Raw genomic sequence first — 20,369 nt, 5'->3', positions numbered from 1 at the left:
TGGTGACAAGAACACATTTTAGTATGTGAAGTTTTGAGTTTTATTTTAAATATTACAAGCCTAGGTTATATTTAAATATACAACCATTTTTCTTTTAATCATTTTTTCTTTGTTAGAGGAAATTCTATTGTGGTCTTGTTGAATGAAAATAGCCTCAAGGTTGACTTTAGTCAATAACAAATTTGTCATCATAAAGCAGAAGCCTATTAAAAATAGCCAAGTTTGGCTTTTGAGATATTTTATCAGCTTTGCTACAAAAAAAAAAAAAAAAAAAAAAAAAAAAAAAAAAAAAAAAAAAAACTGTCAAACAGTATAAGTAGACAGCATAACGCTGATGTTAGTAAATACATCCCTGTAAGCAACTATGACCAGGGATCATTCCATTCTGCCGCACATTTAAATGACCTCACTGATGCTAATAAGCAATGGAGACTTTGACCCATGCCTTTTCTTTAATTATTTTTCTATATTTTAAAATATGTAAAATCAGTTCTGAGTGGATTGAACGTACTGCCAGATAAAGCTAGTCTCTACATAAAATCTTGACTTCAAAATCTACAGATGAAAAATTTCAATCTTATGATCTCTGACAAGATTCAGACTTATAACTATATAATTTGTATTATTAACTTTCTCACATTACAGTAGAAATGTATTTAAAGTCACAGATTTGCAAAATATCCAATCTCTAACAAGATATTCAACTTTCTTTGTCTGATTTATCCTTGACCTCACACTTAGAGAGATCTGCCTTAATTCAGGAAATACATGTATGAGACACTATAGTTTGGGAAAATATATTTTGGACTCAGTGAATAAAGATAATATAAAACACAAGTTATTATATAATTATGCAGTATTTATTTTGTAAACATGTTCTATTCATACCACTTAAATAACTTTAAATTATATTTATTCTTTTTCATACCTTAGCATGGACAATTATTACTATTTACAAACTCAAAAATAACATAATAGATTTGGCTTTTTCCCCACAAAAATGGGAAAAGTTTTAGTAGAATTTTATTTATTCATACCAGTTAGTTGTGGCTTATAGTTCTTTAAATTATGACACTGACACAAAAAAAGCAACAATTAATCGATTAATACGTAAAGAAAATAAAGTTACAATAATATGGTAAAAGGAAAAAATAAGCTCTGCAGAAAGCATTTTTTAAAATAATTTTGAAACAGAAAATTCAGTATATTATAGTTTGTCTCTAACAACATAGAGCACACTAAGAAATACAGCAGTTCCAACTATACAAAGTTATAACAAAATAATACAATATTTATTAAGTAACAACAAATTAAAGATTGACATAATGTATGTAAATTCCCCTCCCCTGATAGAATGTGGCTTCTTATTCCTTAGACATAGAAACTCTGTTCTTCATAGAAATGTGACGTCTTCTCATTAAAGGCACATACTCATCTGTAAAATGAATAAGTAAATATAAGTAACACTGTTTATAAATACATTTAAAGATTCAGAAGTTTGGGGGAGAGTAACATAAAACTAAGAAAAAAAATCTTTATTGTAAGTCAATGTGGTTATGTGGCAGTGTTACTACTGATTACTTTGGATATTATCCTTGGAACTATAATTTTAAATATTCAAAATAATTTTATACTTAATATTGTCAGTAATAAAACTTCATGTTTATAGTCACAAAAAATTGTTCTCACAGAACATTAACAAATTATTTTAATTTGGCATCAGGCAATACTGTTTTTTGATTGTTTCTTTTAGAGCTTCTATAAATACAGTTCTTTATTTCTACTTGGCTTTTGAAATGACATTTATTTTTAATAAACATATGCACTGGGATATCTGATCACTTTTTAAAGTAACTTATAGGAATATGAATCTTCATTTTTACTCACTCCTCACTGAACCATATAAAATATCTGAAAATCCTGCACCTCAGGTTCTTTCTCAAGGAGTGAGCCACTTTCAAGTCACTGGAGTCATCTACAACCTAAGTACCATAGGATCGCTCATTTATTCAAAACCGTAGAGACATTCGTGCCTGACAAAATCAGTCTTTAGAGATTTGGTTTTGTTTTTAAATGACCCTAACTTGGCTCCAGCTATGATACCATGTTCTACATTCAGACCCTGAGAGCAAGTGCACCATATATAACATCATATACCGTGGCTGGAGTTTTCAACTCCTCTTGACACATCTCCCACAGGACCTTATCAGGCTGTCCTGTGCATTTTAAAATAACTGCAACTCAAACACCACTTCATCAATATGTCCTTCACATCTGCTACGCTTAATTCAGGAACACCTTTCCCAGAAACACCAAGATGACACCTTTGCCAGTATGTGAAATAGATTTAGAAAAAAGTTTAAAAGCATATTCTGCTGTTGTTTAATCATCTCAAATATACTGAAAGATTTTAATTTAATTTTTTTTCCAGACAGGATCCCAATTTGCAGTCCCACAAATCTTTCTGCCTCAGCTTTCCAAGTTTTAGGATTATAACATCCTCTACCATGTTGGCTCTGGGTTTTTATTAACTCTTAAAAATACTACCTTATTTTTTTTTTTTTTTAAGTATAGTACTCACATAGCTAAATACCCAGTGAATTCCTGATCCCCTTCATTTATTTTTTAGAGTCAAGAATATTTTCTAATGTTGGGAAGCTGGGAAGCTAGTGATCAATTAGTCAGTTAAAAGAAGACTCTAAATTCCTTATTTCTAAGGCAGCTGTACTTGTAAATGTCCACACACAGCATGGACGTCACTCCCAATAGAGGTAATCTTGACGCACACAGGAGCGCACGAGGAACATACAATTGTACAAACAGTACAAACTAATTTTATGAAACTGTAAGAAAGAAGATTCTTCTTTCTCCCGGAAAATGATATCTGCTTTAAAACAAACAAAACCCAACCCACCACAATGACGACAACAAAGAATCTGGGCAATCTAGGAGAATTTTATAACTCTTAGCACAGTAGAAGTTGTTGAAATGATTGAAAATTAATCACAATTGCTAGTGTAGAACAGTAAGGTTCTTCAGGCAGCAGGAAATGAAGAAAACCACAGGACTCCCTGTGCTCACTTTTGATTCATATTTGGAAAACTAACAGGAATGGAGACACTTGGGGGAGGGGAGGGACAGAATGAGAATGTTTATATTTTAAATGTAAATCAATAGTAAGCAAACAGAATGAGACTGTAGCAGGATGAGGACTCTCAGCCCCAGGTTTCCACCCTCCAACTATTGTGCATTACCATAGATGACCATTCTCATAGCACTCCTAGTTAAAAGGGCGGAGGAGTGTCTATTTAATCACTCTGGAGACAATTCTATATGTCATGATCCCAACTCAAAATGAACTGTTCCCTCCTAGTGAAATGTGCATCAATTACTGAGATATTTCCTATGCAGTAAATGTTGGATATTATTTCTAATAGCAGAACTAGATTCAGTTTTAATTTTTATACAATATAGTAATAAAAGCGAGACATGGTAGGTCACACCTACAATCTCAGCATTTGGGAAGCTCAGGACAATCACTATAGTTCAAGACCAGCTGTTCATATAGAAGTAATATATATATATATATATATATATGTATATATGTGTGTGTGTGTGTGTGTATAATATTATATATTTTGCATATATATTATGTATACACAGACACATACACATATATGGTAGTCTATACTATTTGAAATATATGGATATTAGATATAATTAGTATAAACTACAAATGTCCATATATATACATATATATATATATATATATATATACAAACACACACCATGTACAGACTAGTATATATGTGTATATATACACATACACACACACATATATACATATATATATTCAATGGTACATTGGAAAAATATTAGTGTTGTATAAAATTCTGTTAATAAAATGGTGCCTTAAATTGTATTTGACATAATAGTAAAATAGCCCACAAGCAGTGTTTTCTCCTCTTCTTCATTACTTTGTCTTTTACTTGATATTTTCCAAGTTAGCCTTTTCCTGTTTCTTATTGTCCCTTTGTATTCAATCCATTCTGTGGGGCAAGCTGTCCAGTAGCTCCATTCATCTTTTTAAAGGTACAGATTAGTGAAGTAGAAGAGCTGAGAAATGTAGCATTCTCCTTCCAGTTTCAGTTGTTGAGAAATCACTGCACTCAGTAGTGAGGAAGGCTAGAAATGTACAGCAATAGAAGGAGCGGGCTTCACAGCAGATGCTGGCGGCTGGTAGCATGTGTTCTGTGCCGCCTGAGTATGTTCATCATATTCGGTGCCATAAAGGGGAAACTAAAGTTAGCCATCAAAGAAGGGACATAAAACTGTTGAAGTTTGAGATGTGTCATAGTGTAAAAAGGAAGAGGTGCTGACTGGGATACTCTTTTCTTCGAATTACTGAAAGTTTGACAGAAGTACTATCAATGCTACTCAAGGTTCTCAGTGGTAGCATGCTTTATTAATGTATGTGGAGAGACCAAACCTCAAAATTATTTAATAAGCTACCCTAGCAATATAAATTCTTACGAAAGCAAATCGACCAAGTGTGACTTAGGTTAGATAATTTCATGAAGTATTTTCTTTTACTAAATCATTAAGAATTCTGTGAAAACATATTAAGTACATGGATAAGACAAATACATATGTATTGTTTGATATTAAGTCATCCCTGCTATCATTATATATTTGCAAACAAAGTTTATGGCTTTATTTTTAATCTTTTTGGTTCCTTTATAATACTTCATTCACACTTGATTCTTGTGTTTGCCTTAATATGCCTTTATTTTTAAATTTTTTAATCTTATTTTTAAGGTTATATTATTCTTTTCACTGTCCTACCTAGAAATCTTCCCATGTACCACAGCTTGCTCTTTCAAATCCGTTGCTTCTTTCATGTATTATTATAACTTACATGTATGTATATATGAATACACATATGCATCCCTAAAGGCACATATACAATCTACTGAGTTCATGTACAGTGTACATACATACAATGAAGCTGACTGTCTGGTGTCAGATAACCAATGGGTGTGTTCTTCTCTGAGGAAGACTATTACTTCCACTCTTAGCATTCCTTCGCTGGCTGTAGTTTTTGTGTAGGCTTGAAGTCTTGAGGTCTTCTCTTCTCTAGTTTGGCATGCCTGTTAATGCTGACGTTGTTCAGCTTGTCTTAAGCAGTTATGTTGATGAGAATTTGTGGATGTAGCTTTTTTGACATTTCTAAAAATACAGTCTCACATCAGAGGTCTTAATCCTTTCACTCTTTACATTCAGAGTTGAAGACATAAGCCTACATATGTGCCTATGTATGTACGTAAGTATGCCTATTGCAAAGCTGACAAAGAAAAATTCCACTCCCTAATGTTCCACTCGTGAATTCTACCAACCAACAAAGAAGTACCAATCTAGTATAAAAGTACAAATGTGAGCTGAGAATGTAGCTCAGAGGTGCTGGTATAGAATAAATCTCCTAGACTCTGGATTTAATCTACACACACACACACACACACACACACACACACACACGGGGGAGGGGGGGATGCAGGCAGAGAATAAAGGATGAACACAAACAATTCCACTGTATTTTTGCTACTTTGTGTCTCTAACTAGTGACCTCTGTTTCTCATTTTAAAAAAATACACGTATGTCTTCCAAAGTAAATTACCATTCGTTCTGAAAACCTTAATTAATAAAAATGTCAAATCCCAAGTTTACTATTTTTACATTTTTTCCTGTCTTGCTACCTTTAAATCTATGTAATAGACTCTTAACCCCATGAAACTGGGCAGTTTGCCATCTCTGTTCACCATATGAAGACAGGGGTTGCTCGAATACCCGAGTACACAGTACCGAATACCTATCACTAATTCTAGTATCAGAATGATCATTCAGTTGTCTCTGATGACTGGGATACTGTCTAATCACCCGCAATTTCTTACAATAAAACTGGCTTGATACTTGACGGCCCATAATAACTCCTATAGCTACATTCCAGTTTGACTGTGCTCCCCAATGATTACTGTTAAATAAAGAGATTTAAACAAAGATTCAAATCTCAAGATGACTTCACTACCTCATTCTTAAAACACTGAACCACTTTATTATTACTGTGTCTTTCTCCTTTGCCTAGAAAATTTAATTCCTAAATTTGTGCAATATCCTTAAATATCCTCTGATATCCTTAAATAATACAAGTCACTTTCATAATTGCAGGATCTAACTCATCTTTCTTCTTACTCTGCCTACAAAATCTACAAAGTACATTTCAAATGGGTTGTGGAGCCCAGTCTTGATGGCTGTAACTACAAAACACCCTCCACCTAGGGCTCAGGGAAACTTGTAAAGGAGCAGAATGGAGCAGAATGGGCCAATGGAGGAGGGTCAGGGTGTCTGTGAGAATGGATCCCTACACCCAAATAGTCTCACCAACATGACTTCCCAAATGAGACCTGAGCAAGGATGACACCAGTGGCCATGCCAAACTGGATGGGGAAAAGTCCATGACGCCCAACCCTATATAGAGCTACAGGCAACCAAGGAAAGCGGAGGAGAGGATGTCTTCCCCAACAAAGCATACACTGATCGGTTGTGTAAGAATGTATCCAGGTTTTTCCTCTAGGTTTCAACCTTGATGGCATATAATTATACTTCATAGTCTCACGAGCGTTCCTTTTTACTTCTGTAGCATCATCTCACAACAACTAAATTTAAGGTGATTATTTTTGCCTGTGCTATAAACTCTTGATGAATTCTTATATTCACTACTTTTATGGGAGTTTAAGTTGTCTTACAGTTTGGAGGGCACAATTCATCATGGTGGGAAGGATGGCAGGAAGGAGTGTGACAGTGTAGCTATTCACACTGTATGCATGGTTGGGAAACAGGAGCAGACTGAACCTGGAGCTGGGTACTGGACCGGAAAGCTGCACTGACGGTTTATTTTCTTCAGCAAGGCTCTGCGGGCTAAGGTTATAATGTACGAGCTTGAGTAAACAATGCTACCAGCCAAACCAAGTATTCAGACGTGAACGTGGGGCGGATGACTCACATCCAAACTACAACATATGATGAGATTTTCTTTGGAGGTAATCATGAACAGAAATTTCATGTCTTTCCTTTCTATGAATGTATATAGCAGACATCTCCTGCATATATAGCATAATGAAACATAATTATGGTCACTGCAAACTATAATAACAATAGTTTAAAGCATAAATCAGCTCTAAAGTGTGTTTCCTTGGCACTTTGATGTGGTGCCCAAGGTTGTCTTCAGTTCCTCAGAATGTCTTTGTGCTCACACTGCTGCACAGTATTCTTCCAATGCTCATGTGAAGATAAGTAACAATCACATACACTGACCTGCAAAGGCAAGCTAACAAATTTAGCTGGCCTGCACTTTAAAAAGAGAGCCAATAAACCCAGTCTTACACGTACACCAGAAAGTACAGACACTTACTATTCTTCCTGTTAGTCCATCAGAACCAGGTAAGAGAGCCTCTATGGCTGAAGACAACATACATTCAAATCCATCACAGAGAGAAATCATGTGAGAACTGAACTGAGCCATAAGTTTTCTCCCCAGTAGCTTCCTTGGGGCTAGAAGGCACCCTAAGGACTGTGGGCACTCTTTCCATCAACTCTTACAAAGAAACCACACATTTGGCACTGAGAATTTTATTTAATAAATACTGGCTTCTGGGAGCATTGCTATTCAGCTATGTATGATATCTGTATTCCAACAACAAGAAAATCTTGGGATCTAAACAATGGTAACAAAACTTGAGCTATTTAATTCTACATCAATATAAAAAAGGAACCCCACATGAATTTTAACTAAAATGACAACCTACATGGTATGCCCACTGGCTTTCAGATAGGATTTTAGGCTTCTACCAGCGGAATGTATGCCTGGCATCATAAACATACTAAGACAAAACCAACCAAACAAAAACCACATACCTAGGAGCTTGGGAACATAGGGCCCAGGATCCACTACTGTGGTTCAGATAAACTGACATGGAACCAACCACGTGCTAAATATCTCTTTGTCCCCACAAACAAATGTTACTGGAATCCGTCATCTCTGGAAGGATAATGAGGGCGGAGTCAGGGATGCTCCAGCTGGTAACAAGAGGGAGTGGAAAGCGCAGCCCTAAGCAGGGCGTTGTAGCCACCTCAGTGAGGCTCAGAAAACTTCTGAGAGGAGCATAGGGCTGGACGTCAGACAGGACGATGGAATGCTGTCTGCAGGACATGGGACAGCCATTGCAAAGAGCATCCTGAGCCTTCTGCGCTGGACCTTTATACCACCGAACCCGCAAATAGCCAGTCATGAACTGCGGCCTGAATCCCCCCTGCTGAGCTATTGGCTACTGAACAATTCCGGTGAGGGGAGAGGCCGGCATGCAGTTACCGACCTAAAATGGATGTGCACTCCTGTGTTCACAAGGTCAGGTTAAACTCACGGCATCTGACCCAAAACAGAAATGCTCAATTGTGGAAGAGAAAGTTGCAGAAAGAGGGTGAGGGGAGAGGGAGACAAGGTGGGGGTAAGGTCAGAGAGAACGGACTATATACACAAATGAAACTGTCAAAGAATCACTTCATCAAGCAATACTTCAGTGCACTCTGATTTATATGATTCGAAATCCTGTGTTAGCATCTTTCCCACCTGCTGGAACCGTTGCTGTCTCTTCTCTTTCCATTTACTCTGAACTTAATTCATAGACCCTTGTAATTTTGGTTATGCAAACACCTCAGGAAAGACTTAGATATGTTGTGGGACTAGATCAGAGATCACAGCTATGTCACAAAACAACAAACTTCTAGTCTTACAGTCCTATCAGGAAGTATTACTTGCAAACCAAATAAGTGAAATAACAAAGTCATTTCAGACTATAAAACTAAAAGCATGTTTTTCTCAAAACAAAACATAAGCAAATATATACTAAGATAATACATACTGTGAGAATAAAACATTTCAAACATAAATATTGCAAGGAAATCTGCAAAGAGAAGGCTCACTTTAGGATGTGTACCATTGTTTATGTCCATTTCATCAAAGTCTTAGGGATGAAACCCATGGCTTGGGTAAGACAAAGAACATGAAACAGAACCAAGTAACATCTGCTGGAATAAAGCACACAAAATGGCAGTGCACTTCACTGTCTGGGCAAAGGTTTGCATCCTGACACCCTGTCGCAACTGACCTTCTAGGATGGTTGGCATCAAACAATGTGTTGTCATCATCCTCATCGTCTTGTTCTAAAGGTGTCAATTCCATATTTTCTATGTTGGTATCCAAAACACCATATCTCCTAGTTTTTCGGTTTCTTCTTCTCATCCTAGTAAACCAACCAAATAAATACAATTATTTTAATATAGCCTTACTTTTACTTTATATGTAACTGTAAACTAAAGAAATTAGCCTGTGTCTCCTACCAAGCACGCCCTCAGTACAAAAATGATCAAAATGAAGGCATATTAAAACAATCAATTAAGCACAAGGATTACTGGTAATTCATTAAATAAACTCATTACTATATATTCAGATGGCACCAACATTTCTCCCGTCTAGCATATGCTCTTGAATCTCTGTGAACAAACGTGTAGTGATATGTCATTTTTATTTGTGTATATGTATGTAAATATGTGCAGGTAAATAAAGTGTCTGTGAATGCCATGTAAGTCAGAAGGAAGAGGGTACCACATCCCTGCAGCTGTAGATACAGTTGATTCTGAAATGCGCCAAATGGGTCCTGGAAACAACTGAATGTCCTGTGGAGAACAGCAGTAATGTTAATTGCTGAGCCACCTCTTCAGCCCAGAGAGATACCTTCACAGCCTTCCTTCAGATACTGTCTTTCTGAAACACTGTATTTCCAGCCTTTATCCTTGTCCTTGATGTTTCTTATTGACAGACACAACTAAGCACTGTTATCACCACCCAAAAGCTAGACATAAACTTTGATTTACATTAGTGGCGCATAACCTAGACTACACATCAGAATCACCTGAGAATTTTAAATGATCACACTTGGGGCCTGAGTAAGCCAAAATTTCAGGAACAGAAACTCAGCATCACTAAGCTGGTGATTTCTGATTCAGTGATTCAAACTATGAAGATGCATTCAAAACCTAGGAATAACACACAATACTACCAACACTATAGAGAACATGCGGTGGGTGTTGTATAGGGACATGTAACAAAAATATTTCACCAAGTGATCATAAATGAAATTCATTTTACTTAAATTATAATTTATTCAGCTTAACATGATGTTAACTGGTATTTAGAATATTAACTTCAGCTCCAATGGCAGAGTATTAAGAGCCCCCTCAAAAGTGACTGAGAACCCTATAAAGACAAAGTGCCTGTACATTTATTCAAACATGCATACATTAAAATCAAGTGTTTGTCATATTAACCAATAGACACTATATTGGTTTTCTGAGTATCAAATATCTATTTTCAGCTATTGCTTCATCTGAAGAAAAATATAATTTCCACAAGTCATTTCTTATAGACCTATCTTTATATCTACCTAAAAGTGGTGAAGTAATAAACGAGTTTCAGAGCAGTATTTAACATAATAAATGCTTTAAAGAACAAGACAGTGCAAAGTATAAAGTAGTATTATATAGTAAGAAATTAATTACATGCTTAAACTAAGAAATCACAATGCAAAATGAGATAGAGACAATTGCATACATTGTCACAAATCATATAAAAAAACTCAGTCCTAAGTTTTTGCTTCTATTTGGGTTTTATGGGCCAATATATTTCTGTCACATATCTGTCCTAATATTTTGTATTGTTTATAGTCCTTAAAAATTCTTCTGTCTAAGACCTTACAAGATCTTTCCAGCAGATGAGATTTAGCTTGTTTACCAAGTTAAATTTAGACTTCTTAATGTATTTAGCAGAAAAGCTATGAACATTACTTTGGAAAGAAGAAAAAAAAAACTAAGGGAAGTAAGTAATCACCATTGGTCCCTTTTCACATAATGACTGATAATTAAAGTGCTACAACGTAAAGATCTGTGATGATCCACATGATCACACACAGAGCTACAATGTACAAACACAGACTGTGGACACAGTTCTGCTAGAGCCCCTTTCTCTTTGGCGGTTCTCTAAATCACATGACTTCCCAGGCTAGAGTTTCAGTCAATGAGGAACTTGATGTCATGTGGATGTATCTTTGGTAACAACTTACTACTCAGGGGTCATGTAAAACAACTGAACAACATGCTAGGATCCTGGATTAACGAAGCTAATGCTTTAACTATAATCCAAGTCATCACAAGTTGAATGATGTCTTAATCTTCAGCAAACAGATAAATACATCTAACATTACATCCCATTCCTAGGTGTGATATAAACATCAGGGTGATTGACTTAGGAATTCCAGCTTATATATAATCTGTGCATCTAGTCTACATTGTAGATTTATTCAGTAATATATGTAGGTACTACCTTTTAAGCATCTCTTAAAAAGAACTTATTCATGCTAATTAAGTGTTAAATATTAATTGGTGTGAAATACATTTTGATTAAGATAAATTTACAATTAATATATATATTAACTCATATAAAAATTAAATAAAACTTAAAAGTCTTATATTAATAGAATAATTTGAAATGTCCTGTATGTAAAAATGTCTTTCCTCATTTTAGTGGTACATTCAATAATGTTTACATGCTCATGACAGCTGCTGTTACAACCAGCCTTCTTCATTGGCCTGCCCAGGGACTCAGTGACAAAGAGGATACATTGCTAGTTGCCAATATGTGACACATTTCCACACTTACCCACTGTCACCATGAGTCACATACCTTTCCTATGTGAATATGCTGGATCCCCTTATAGAAAGCCAGCGTCTCCTCTCTCTACTCTCTTTCTCCCTCCACCCTCACCCACAGGCACTGCCAGTAACCACCCTTCCCCAATAAACCTGTCCCGTGCAATCTGTTGTATGGTCTGACATAGGAGTTATACTCCATAAATATCAACTGTTATCTATATAAACAGTTCTATATGCAGTGGTTTTTCTAAAGGAAAAAACCCAGAAAACTTTAAAACCATTGTGATGACCCAATGAACTTATTAAGCATTAAATAAATTATACGTTTTAATAAAGAAAAACATTAAGGTAAAAATTCTAATTTTATACTTTACTATTCAGTTTACATTATTTTTCAACCAAAATCTAAATGAGGCTTTAAAACCACTCCTTATATTCTTTGCTCTCATACATATAGATGTGCTAATAATTATACACATATAGTCACTAATATACATACTGTCCAATTAGCCATAAGAAACACATATTGCAACACGAAGGTTTATTGTTAGTGCCTAATGAATATTAGGAATAAAATCTACAATAAGCAGAAAAGCATGGAACACTGAACTGGCAGGTAAGATGCTGACACCGTAATCATACTGAGGCACAATGAATAACAGCATATGTCACTCAAGGGGCTGTCTTAACGCAGATGCAGATTCCTTCCTGTTTCACTAAACATATTCAGTTCAGTCAGAACTATCTTTGTTTCAATAATATGCCTCAGTCATTTATAGAATCAAAAGTACTAAAGGAAGCTTGATAAAATTTTATGTGAAAACATTTGCTGCCACATAAAATAAACACAACAGAGTAAAGCTCTACTTCCCGTTACTGCTCTATGGAAATGGGAACACCTGACTTGGTTCACAAATTCGCTTCTTTTCATTTCCTTTTAATGAAATGTGTGTTGGGACTGCATTAAGTATGAATTAATGTAGATACCTAAAACTCTGTTTCATAATATATTCAGGCTAGAATGAGGAATATGTAAGTCATTCTCTGAGGTCATCACTGCTGCTTGCATCTCAACTCTCCAAAGGTGGAGTCAGGAGGAGTAAGAGGTCACAGCCTGGCTTGGTTATGCATTGAATGAGGGGCCATCTGGGCTACAATTGTCTCAGAAGAACATAAACTAACCAACCGAAAGCAGAAGAAAAGAATTCATCAAGCAAGGAACCAGTTGAACAAGCAAGATACTCTAAACAAAGAGAAAAGGAACAAGGAGTGATGCTGTCAAAGCCAAAGTACACACTGGTGCACGCACACACAGCTAACAAAGATGCGAGGATGCACCCAAGGAGATGCAGTGCTCACAAACTCCTCGGGAAGGCCATGCTCAATTAACTCAGCGTGCTGCAACTAGAAGCCAGGCTATGAACAGAAGTATAAAAAAATAAAAACAAAGTGATGGGGATATAAAGATACTATCAGGCTTGTGCACAGTGGGATGCCACAGACAAGTGGGGACATTTTAATGCAAAGCCTCTCAGGAGCCCTCAGTCTCCTCTGATTCTGTGCTTTCCACATTCCGTCAAATGTTCCTTCTCTATTGCTCTTTTCCAAGAAATGGCATTTAAACAGAACTGGACAGTTATTCTTGAGTGTACATTTTATATATAGTAACCTGAAACTTCTTTCTGCCTCAAGCGGTGCTTAGAGTGAGCCCTGTAGAAAACAGACTGTCAATCACATGGGCCCATTGTCTTCAGAAGGAACTGAAGGAAGCCTGGTCTTCTGGAAGGCAGAGTGGAAGTGGTCAGGGAACTAGGCTATTGATTCTTTAGGAGTCAGCCTCCACCCAATTCCCCATATCTGAGCATAGTTTAGGCTTTGTGACTGGAACCCATCTTTATGAAAGAGGTCTCATGTACTTTGCATCCTCCACCAATAAAAATCTATTTTTAGGCTTTCTACAAATCCCTTCTCTCTAGGTCCTGGCTCTGAGCTCTATCAGCCAATAAAATTCATTCCTATTGTAAAGGTCACAGGTGCTTTGCTACTTTGCTTGGAAGCAGCTAGGCCTAAAGCTTTGCTGTGATAACTGTCACATTTTGAAACCTTCCCAAAGTTTCACTGTATTTAAACATATAAGAATAAAGCAGAGTTTCACTTTGGAAGTTGACAAAAAGGTGGAACCGACACAGGACTTTCCTTTTCACCTTGTCTAGATCATCTCCCTGACACATGACTAGATAGTTATGACTATTAACAGTAACACACACTAACAGTAACAATGACAGTAATGATAAAGAACTAAAACATTGAAGTGCTCAAAACAGTATAGTACACGGCTGTAATCCCAGTACTAAGGAGATGTAAGAAGGAAGATCAGGTGGTCAAGTTCAGCCTCTACTATATAGGGAATCTGAGACCAGCCTGAGCTAGGTGAGATAAAACATTGTCTTAAAGCATTACGTTTAAGTTATAAGAGAAGAGGTAGATTTTCAGATCCCATGGAAAAATAAGGACAACAAAGACCACTATCTGCCCCCAGATTCAGTCATGGCTGTTAGCTGGCAGAGCCTGCACCACCCTTCCCCTTAGGTAGAGCCTTAACTAATCCTCCCAGTCAGATGCCTTTAATTCCAGACTCACAAACCTGAGAGCTGAGCTGAGTACAGCATGGAACGTGCACACGAGGCTGTGTGGTGTCTCTTCTGCTCTCATAGCCAGGTACCTTGCAGGGTAGCCTGTTATAGAGCAGCCTCCTTGCTGCTCAAATCTTCACTGTGTTGTTTCTTTCTTTTGACTACTTAATATCTCAGAATTCTAGTAAACTCCATCACTTAGCCAGTCTTGCCTAGTCTTCCTCCCTTCCTCCCTCTCTTCTTCCCTCCCCTCCCTCCCACCCTCCCTCCCTCCCTCCCACCCTCCCTCCCTGTAGTCTAGCGAGAGGAGGTTGGGAAAGGATATTTCTGCTGTAAAGCTCCATGAAATAACCACTTTTCTGAGTAGAGCGTTTATATTCGCAGTCTGCTCGGCCCACTTACTTTGCTAAGTGGGTGTACGCCCTGTGCTTCTTCCCATATGAAATGTGCTGAGGAAAACAGACCGTGCTTCTCTGGCGTTTCTTAAGCTTCTCCAGTAATAAATCACACAGGGATGACCGAAAGGCCACACTGTCTCATCACTGATGTCACCACTCCTGGTCCTATTTGACATCTTGAGAGAAGGGCACACAGCATATTGTGTACTGCACAGTTTCACAATATGCATAAACATTTGGGAAAGCTTCATTCCTCAAAAAAAGAAATATACAGTTTTTTTGAGGAGTCAACTTGTTGAATATATTTTAATGCACTTTCATCTCTCTTGATACAAAGCCAGAGCACAAATGAGAATTCCAAAGGATATCTAAACAATTAGATTCTTTAAAAATGTAGAACTTCTCATCTTACCTACAGCTAGTTCTTATTACAAGGCCTGGTACTGACAGGCACTCAGCAAATCCTACTAAATTAATGACAGTGCCTAGTGGATATAAATAGCGATGCAGGGTTTCTGTCTTTATCACCGTCTAAATTGAATTTCCATTAATGACTTAATTTTATAATTGGTGTGGAAACTCATTCAGTAAGTCACATTCCTAAAAATGCAGATAAGAAGTTGGGCATGGTAGCAAACAATTTTAATTCCACTAGAGACAGAGGTAGGTACCTCTCTGAGCTTAACACTGCCTTGCTCTCCACAGCAAGTACTAGGCCACCTAAGATGGCATAGTGAGACTCTAGATGGGTAGATAGATATATAAACAGACAGACAGACAGACAGATAGACAGATGAGTAGGTAGTAGGTACATGGGTAGATAGATAGATGTACCTACTATCAGCAGACAGATGAAATAAAAAGGAAGTCAGACAAACAAGACAATGTATAGCAGTAGTAGTTGATTTAAAATATAGTTGTTCTCTGACTAGCAAAGCAAGAAAATTTGAAGGATGGAATGTAGGGTTCACATAGCATACTAAATTGTTTTCAGTTTAGCACAGTAATGAATATTAATAAATACTAAAATTGTCTTACATTTCAATTTGTAAAGATTTAAAAAATAAGCCTCCACAAAAGCTCCTATCTTACACAGAAACATTACCCACTCCATTTATCCATAAACCAGCTGGCCATTTTCATGCACACTATCATCCTAAATAAAGTATATTTGTTAAAAGAGACCACAGTCATAGGACATGTTAGGTTCCAGCAGACTTGGATTTGGGCAGGTCCTATGTATGTACTCCTGATGAACCACTTAACCTTGCTCGGGCTCAGCTGCCTTCAGAAGAATACCACCTACTCTGAGGATTTTTTCAAGAATTAAAATAGAAAATGTATTCGTATTATGTGACATGGTATATATGACACACATCAATCAGTGACTAATACTGATGAGTTTATGCAAATGGCAGGGAAAATCTCAAAAGTAGTGTTTTAGTGGCAAAGTCAGACTCTTTGAAGGAAGCCTTGTGTTATCTTTAAAGGTTCCAGTGAATAGCTAAAATTATATTAATGCTGTGCAGTTTCTGTATACTAAGTAGTAATAGGACCCAGACATAATTGTTTGAACTCTATGTGTAATTAGAGTTACATTTGGTCCCCATCATCCTAAGAAGGCAAGATGGAAAGGTAACAGCAGAGCACCAGCAATGAGGGAGACAGTGAGCACGGGGACTGCACTTCCTAATTATCTGTGAACTGTTTGACGGATGTCCCTGTGCTCTTCCCGGCTGTGAGAGCCACGGGGCAGTAATGCTGATTTATGTCAAAATGATACTGTGATTGCCCAGTGCGGGCAGCTGAATAAATATTGACTGGCTGAATGAGGACAATCAATGCTAAACTGGTGTTCACTGCCACCACTTCACAGAGTTCTTTATCTCCATTTCATTGAGTTCTGTGACTGGAGAAGTCAAGGAACTTCCTCAAGAAGGAAAAGTAGATGCATCACAATGAATAAACACAATACAGCCTGATCCCCCCCCCAAAATAAAGAATGTCTGCTTTAAGACAAGAACAATTAATCATAAAGTTATGATAGAAACTATTTTTATATAATCAACATATACCATTAAAATTGCTGATAACTCTCTATAGTTGTTTTCTGGCTTTACACAGTTTACTATAGGAAGAAAGTCCTACGAGAACAGAAGTAATTAGGTTGCAGCTGAGTATTCCTTTGCAATTGCCCTTTCAGTTTCTAATCCTTACCATGTACCTGTTCAGCAGCATACAGCATGGACTAAGGGCCACCTATTAAGCAACCTTCTGCTCTCTCTACACTGCACAGAGCTACAAACTTTAGCAATGTGAAGAACATAAAGAACAGATCAGAAGCATTTTCAGAGAGAAGCTGTATTTATCATATGAAGTTTCCTTTGCTACAGCACTCCAGTAATGTATTCAAGTTCCTCTACAGAAAGAAAGTCATTGCTTGGAATAATGCTATACTATCAGAATAAGTTATTTCTATCTAAATATTTGTGATGCCAAGTTACATTTAACACAAAACACAATGAAAGTAGTCAGTTTTCCCTATATCATCAGTTAGAGAAATGATTTGGGAATGGCCTCCCTTGGCACCATAAGCAGCTCTGGTTTTCTCACACATATTTTGGGAAAGGCGCCAAAATGAGCAACCACCATAATGAGGATAAAAAGAGCAATCTGGAAGTAGAGGATGAGTTCTAGTCACACCCAGATAGAGTCAGCATCCATCAAGCTTTGCTGTTAGATGAACAACTAAATGGAGAGCTTGGACTATGCTGGTAAGGAAGATGCTGCCTGAGTGTGCAGTTTTTATCAGCAACGTTCTAAATCTGCCTCTTCTCATACAGCACGATATGGAATCAAAAGAGGCTGAGTTCTTTCAGGTTGTGATGGAAATGAACGCAGAAAACAAGGGCAGGAACCTTTTGTAGAGAAGATTCCAAATTAAGGGGGAACAAAACAAAACTGCAAAAACCAGAAGCACATCAAGAAAATAATCAGCATAACAAAGTTTTCTATGTGCCAAGGATAAAATGGTCCATAGAGGAACTATGCACAGTATTAAATAAAGATTCCATAGTGAAAATGATTTAATTCTCCTTTAAGATTTAACATCAAGAAGACCCACTTTGGTGGTTATAAGCTTTTAATAGCTTTTGAACACTATTTAAGATCCTAGTGACAAAGTGGGTGTTAATATTCTGGCCTTTGTAAATCAACAATTTCTAGCTCAATGATACTGCTTATGTGAGGAGCTTTCAAATGCTTTGAATTCCGTTACATTCTTAAAACTAATTAAAGGCTCTGGGAGGGTATATATGTGGGTTGTAACCTATCAATAAAATCTGAACAAATAAAATACTTGATTTAAAAACTTAACTCTTAAGTTAGCTGTTCATAAAACCAAAAATAGTAAAAGAATGACTTTTTTCTTCAAAATCTATTTAATACTTGACCTAAACCAACCAACCACACACACACACACACACACACACACACACACACACACACACACACACACACACAGACATAATAAAAACAGGAAAAAATACAACCCTAGAATCTCAAATATGTATCTGCATCCAATCATTTGAAATATTTGGTTAACGGATATAGACAATCCACCCACAAAAACATATCAACTTGGAAAAGAAGGAAACAATTTAATACCCCTTTCTGATTATTTTTAAAGAATATATACACTAAAAATTTCCTTACTATGTTTCAATGTAGAATTTCAAGACTTATCAGTAAATATTTTGAATTTTATACACTTGTAAAGTAATGTATTAATTGGAAAACAGTTGTAAAACTGTAGCTAATTAAGATGTGTAAAAGGAAGAAATTCTATAAAATTCTTTGGATTACATAGTCAGAAACTCTGGAGCTTTTTAATCAACTACTTAAGGCAAGTCATATTGGTTTTCAATTCACAAATACTTTAAAAAACTAAATTTTGTTTTGAGGATTTAAAGACACATTAGATAATGGTGGTGTGTAGTTATGGGGAAAGTGTGAAGTAATTTGGAAAACAGGAAATAAATAAACCAGTATAAATCTCAGAAAATACCATCTGTTCTTCCTTTAGAGAAAGGGAAACCATTAGCTTTTCTACAGCTGCTCTCTTGGCTAGCCCCTTCTGTTGGGGTCTTTCGCTATGACACCTCTCCAGAGATGCTGCACCCAATTACTTGAGTACAAGTTACTTAGGGATAGATTAAAGGCAGCATCTAAGAAAAACAATTGGGAAATTTTGGAGAAGTGAAACATCTACCAAGACTATCTGACAGGTTAGTTACACCAGCCTCAGAGTTGTAAGAGAAGTATTGCTTAGCAGTGTTAGCAAACTTCCAGGGGATGGGAGAGCACTTCCACTTGAAGGGGGGGGGGGGGGTACATTAAGGCAGAGGCAAGCCTCAGAGAACGCAATGCTGATGGTAGGTTACTGATTTACAAATGAAAGGCAGCAGCTTGTGTCACCAGTGAAGGGTAGCGCAGGCCATGAGGACAGCCAATCAGTGGCAATCAGTGGGTCTTAGATTCCAGCCCCTGATACTGGGGGCGGAGGAAGGGGGTGAGTCCAGCGCAGGTCACAGACATTCTCCCCGCTTCACGGAGCAGGTAACCTGTCAGCCAGCGCTAGGCCGCAGGGGGATGCCCATCGAGGCTATGCCTCACCTGACGGTTCTGACCACGAAGTACACCAGCACCGCGGCGCTCACCACCACCAACACGCTCAGGGCCCGCTGGGTCATGGGCTTGTCGCTAGGATTGCGACTCACGGCCAGGCTGCCACCCTGAGAGCCTTCTCCGGCCTTCCCTTCAAGGCCGTCCGCCTCAGACCCCGCCCCTGCCATGCTGCCATTGCGGCTCTCCGCGCCTCGCGGCCCGGCGGCTACAGCCTGAGTTTGGCCCCGCGGCTGGGCCGCGGTGGGACCCGGAGGCAGCGGCGACAGCGTGCGCAGCCCGGACTCGAGAGGCTTGTGCTCCGGCGCCGCCCTGGCCGCCATCCAGCGTACCGCCCCGGACTCGCTCAGCGCGGGCAGCAATAGCAGCACGATGGCCGGAGCCAGGAAGTGGCAAGGCCCAGAGCAGCCGCGCTGGGTCGGCATGGTCTCCTGGCCGGCCTCTCAGCACGCCGCAGCCGCCGGGCCGGCCTCCCGGTCTGCAGCGCCGACCATGGGCTCGCCGGAACCCCAGAGCCGACTCTCCGGCGGAGGCCGGGTGGCTGAGACTGCGCCGGGCGGCTTAGGCGGCGGAGGCAGCCGCGGCCTGCCGGGACAACCGGAAGTTCGTACATCTCCGCAGCCACTGCTGCTACGGACGCCTCCGGTTGCTAATATGTAGGGGCGGGGCGCGCTCAGTGACGTCAGAGGTTCGAGCCAATTGCGCACGCGTAGCTGTGGGACCTTCTGGACTTTCCATTTTCCAGGAGTATGCCTAATAGTGAAAAGACTGGGCCAGGATGGGGAACCTCAACAAGACGGACAAATGTGGGGAAACGTGAGCAATACGAAGCTCGGTT

At 38.3% G+C, this 20,369-nt stretch overlaps 1 protein-coding gene across 1 annotated transcript; it reads right to left on the bottom strand.

Annotated features, from left to right (window-relative positions):
* Positions 1 to 381: 381 nt before the first annotated feature.
* Positions 382 to 20,116, bottom strand: FAM174A (family with sequence similarity 174 member A). The gene is made up of 3 exons (XM_080933206.1): positions 19,523 to 20,116; positions 9,219 to 9,353; positions 382 to 1,435 (listed from the first exon to the last, which is right to left on the bottom strand). The coding sequence occupies exons 1-3, from the start codon at positions 19,954 to 19,956 to the stop codon at positions 1,432 to 1,434; spliced, it is 573 nt and encodes a 190-aa protein (XP_080789332.1). The 5' UTR covers positions 19,957 to 20,116; the 3' UTR covers positions 382 to 1,431.
* Positions 20,117 to 20,369: the final 253 nt, after the last annotated feature.

The sequence above is a fragment of the Micromys minutus genome (assembly GCF_963924665.1).
Source record: "Micromys minutus genome assembly, chromosome: 19".
Classification (NCBI taxonomy): Eukaryota; Metazoa; Chordata; class Mammalia; order Rodentia; family Muridae; genus Micromys; species Micromys minutus.
This window is presented reverse-complemented; position numbering and strand designations above follow the sequence as displayed.

What these genes read in the sequence shown, in the direction of transcription:
- FAM174A (XM_080933206.1), bottom strand. Translation starts at nt 19,956, where the DNA reads ATGCCGACCCAGCGCGGCTGCTCTGGGCCTTGCCACTTCCTGGCTCCG. An exon ending in TTCGTGGTCAGAACCGTCAG is followed by an intron (nt 9,354 to 19,522) that starts GTGAGGCATAGC and finishes TTGGTTTACTAG; the next exon opens with GATGAGAAGAAGAAACCGAA.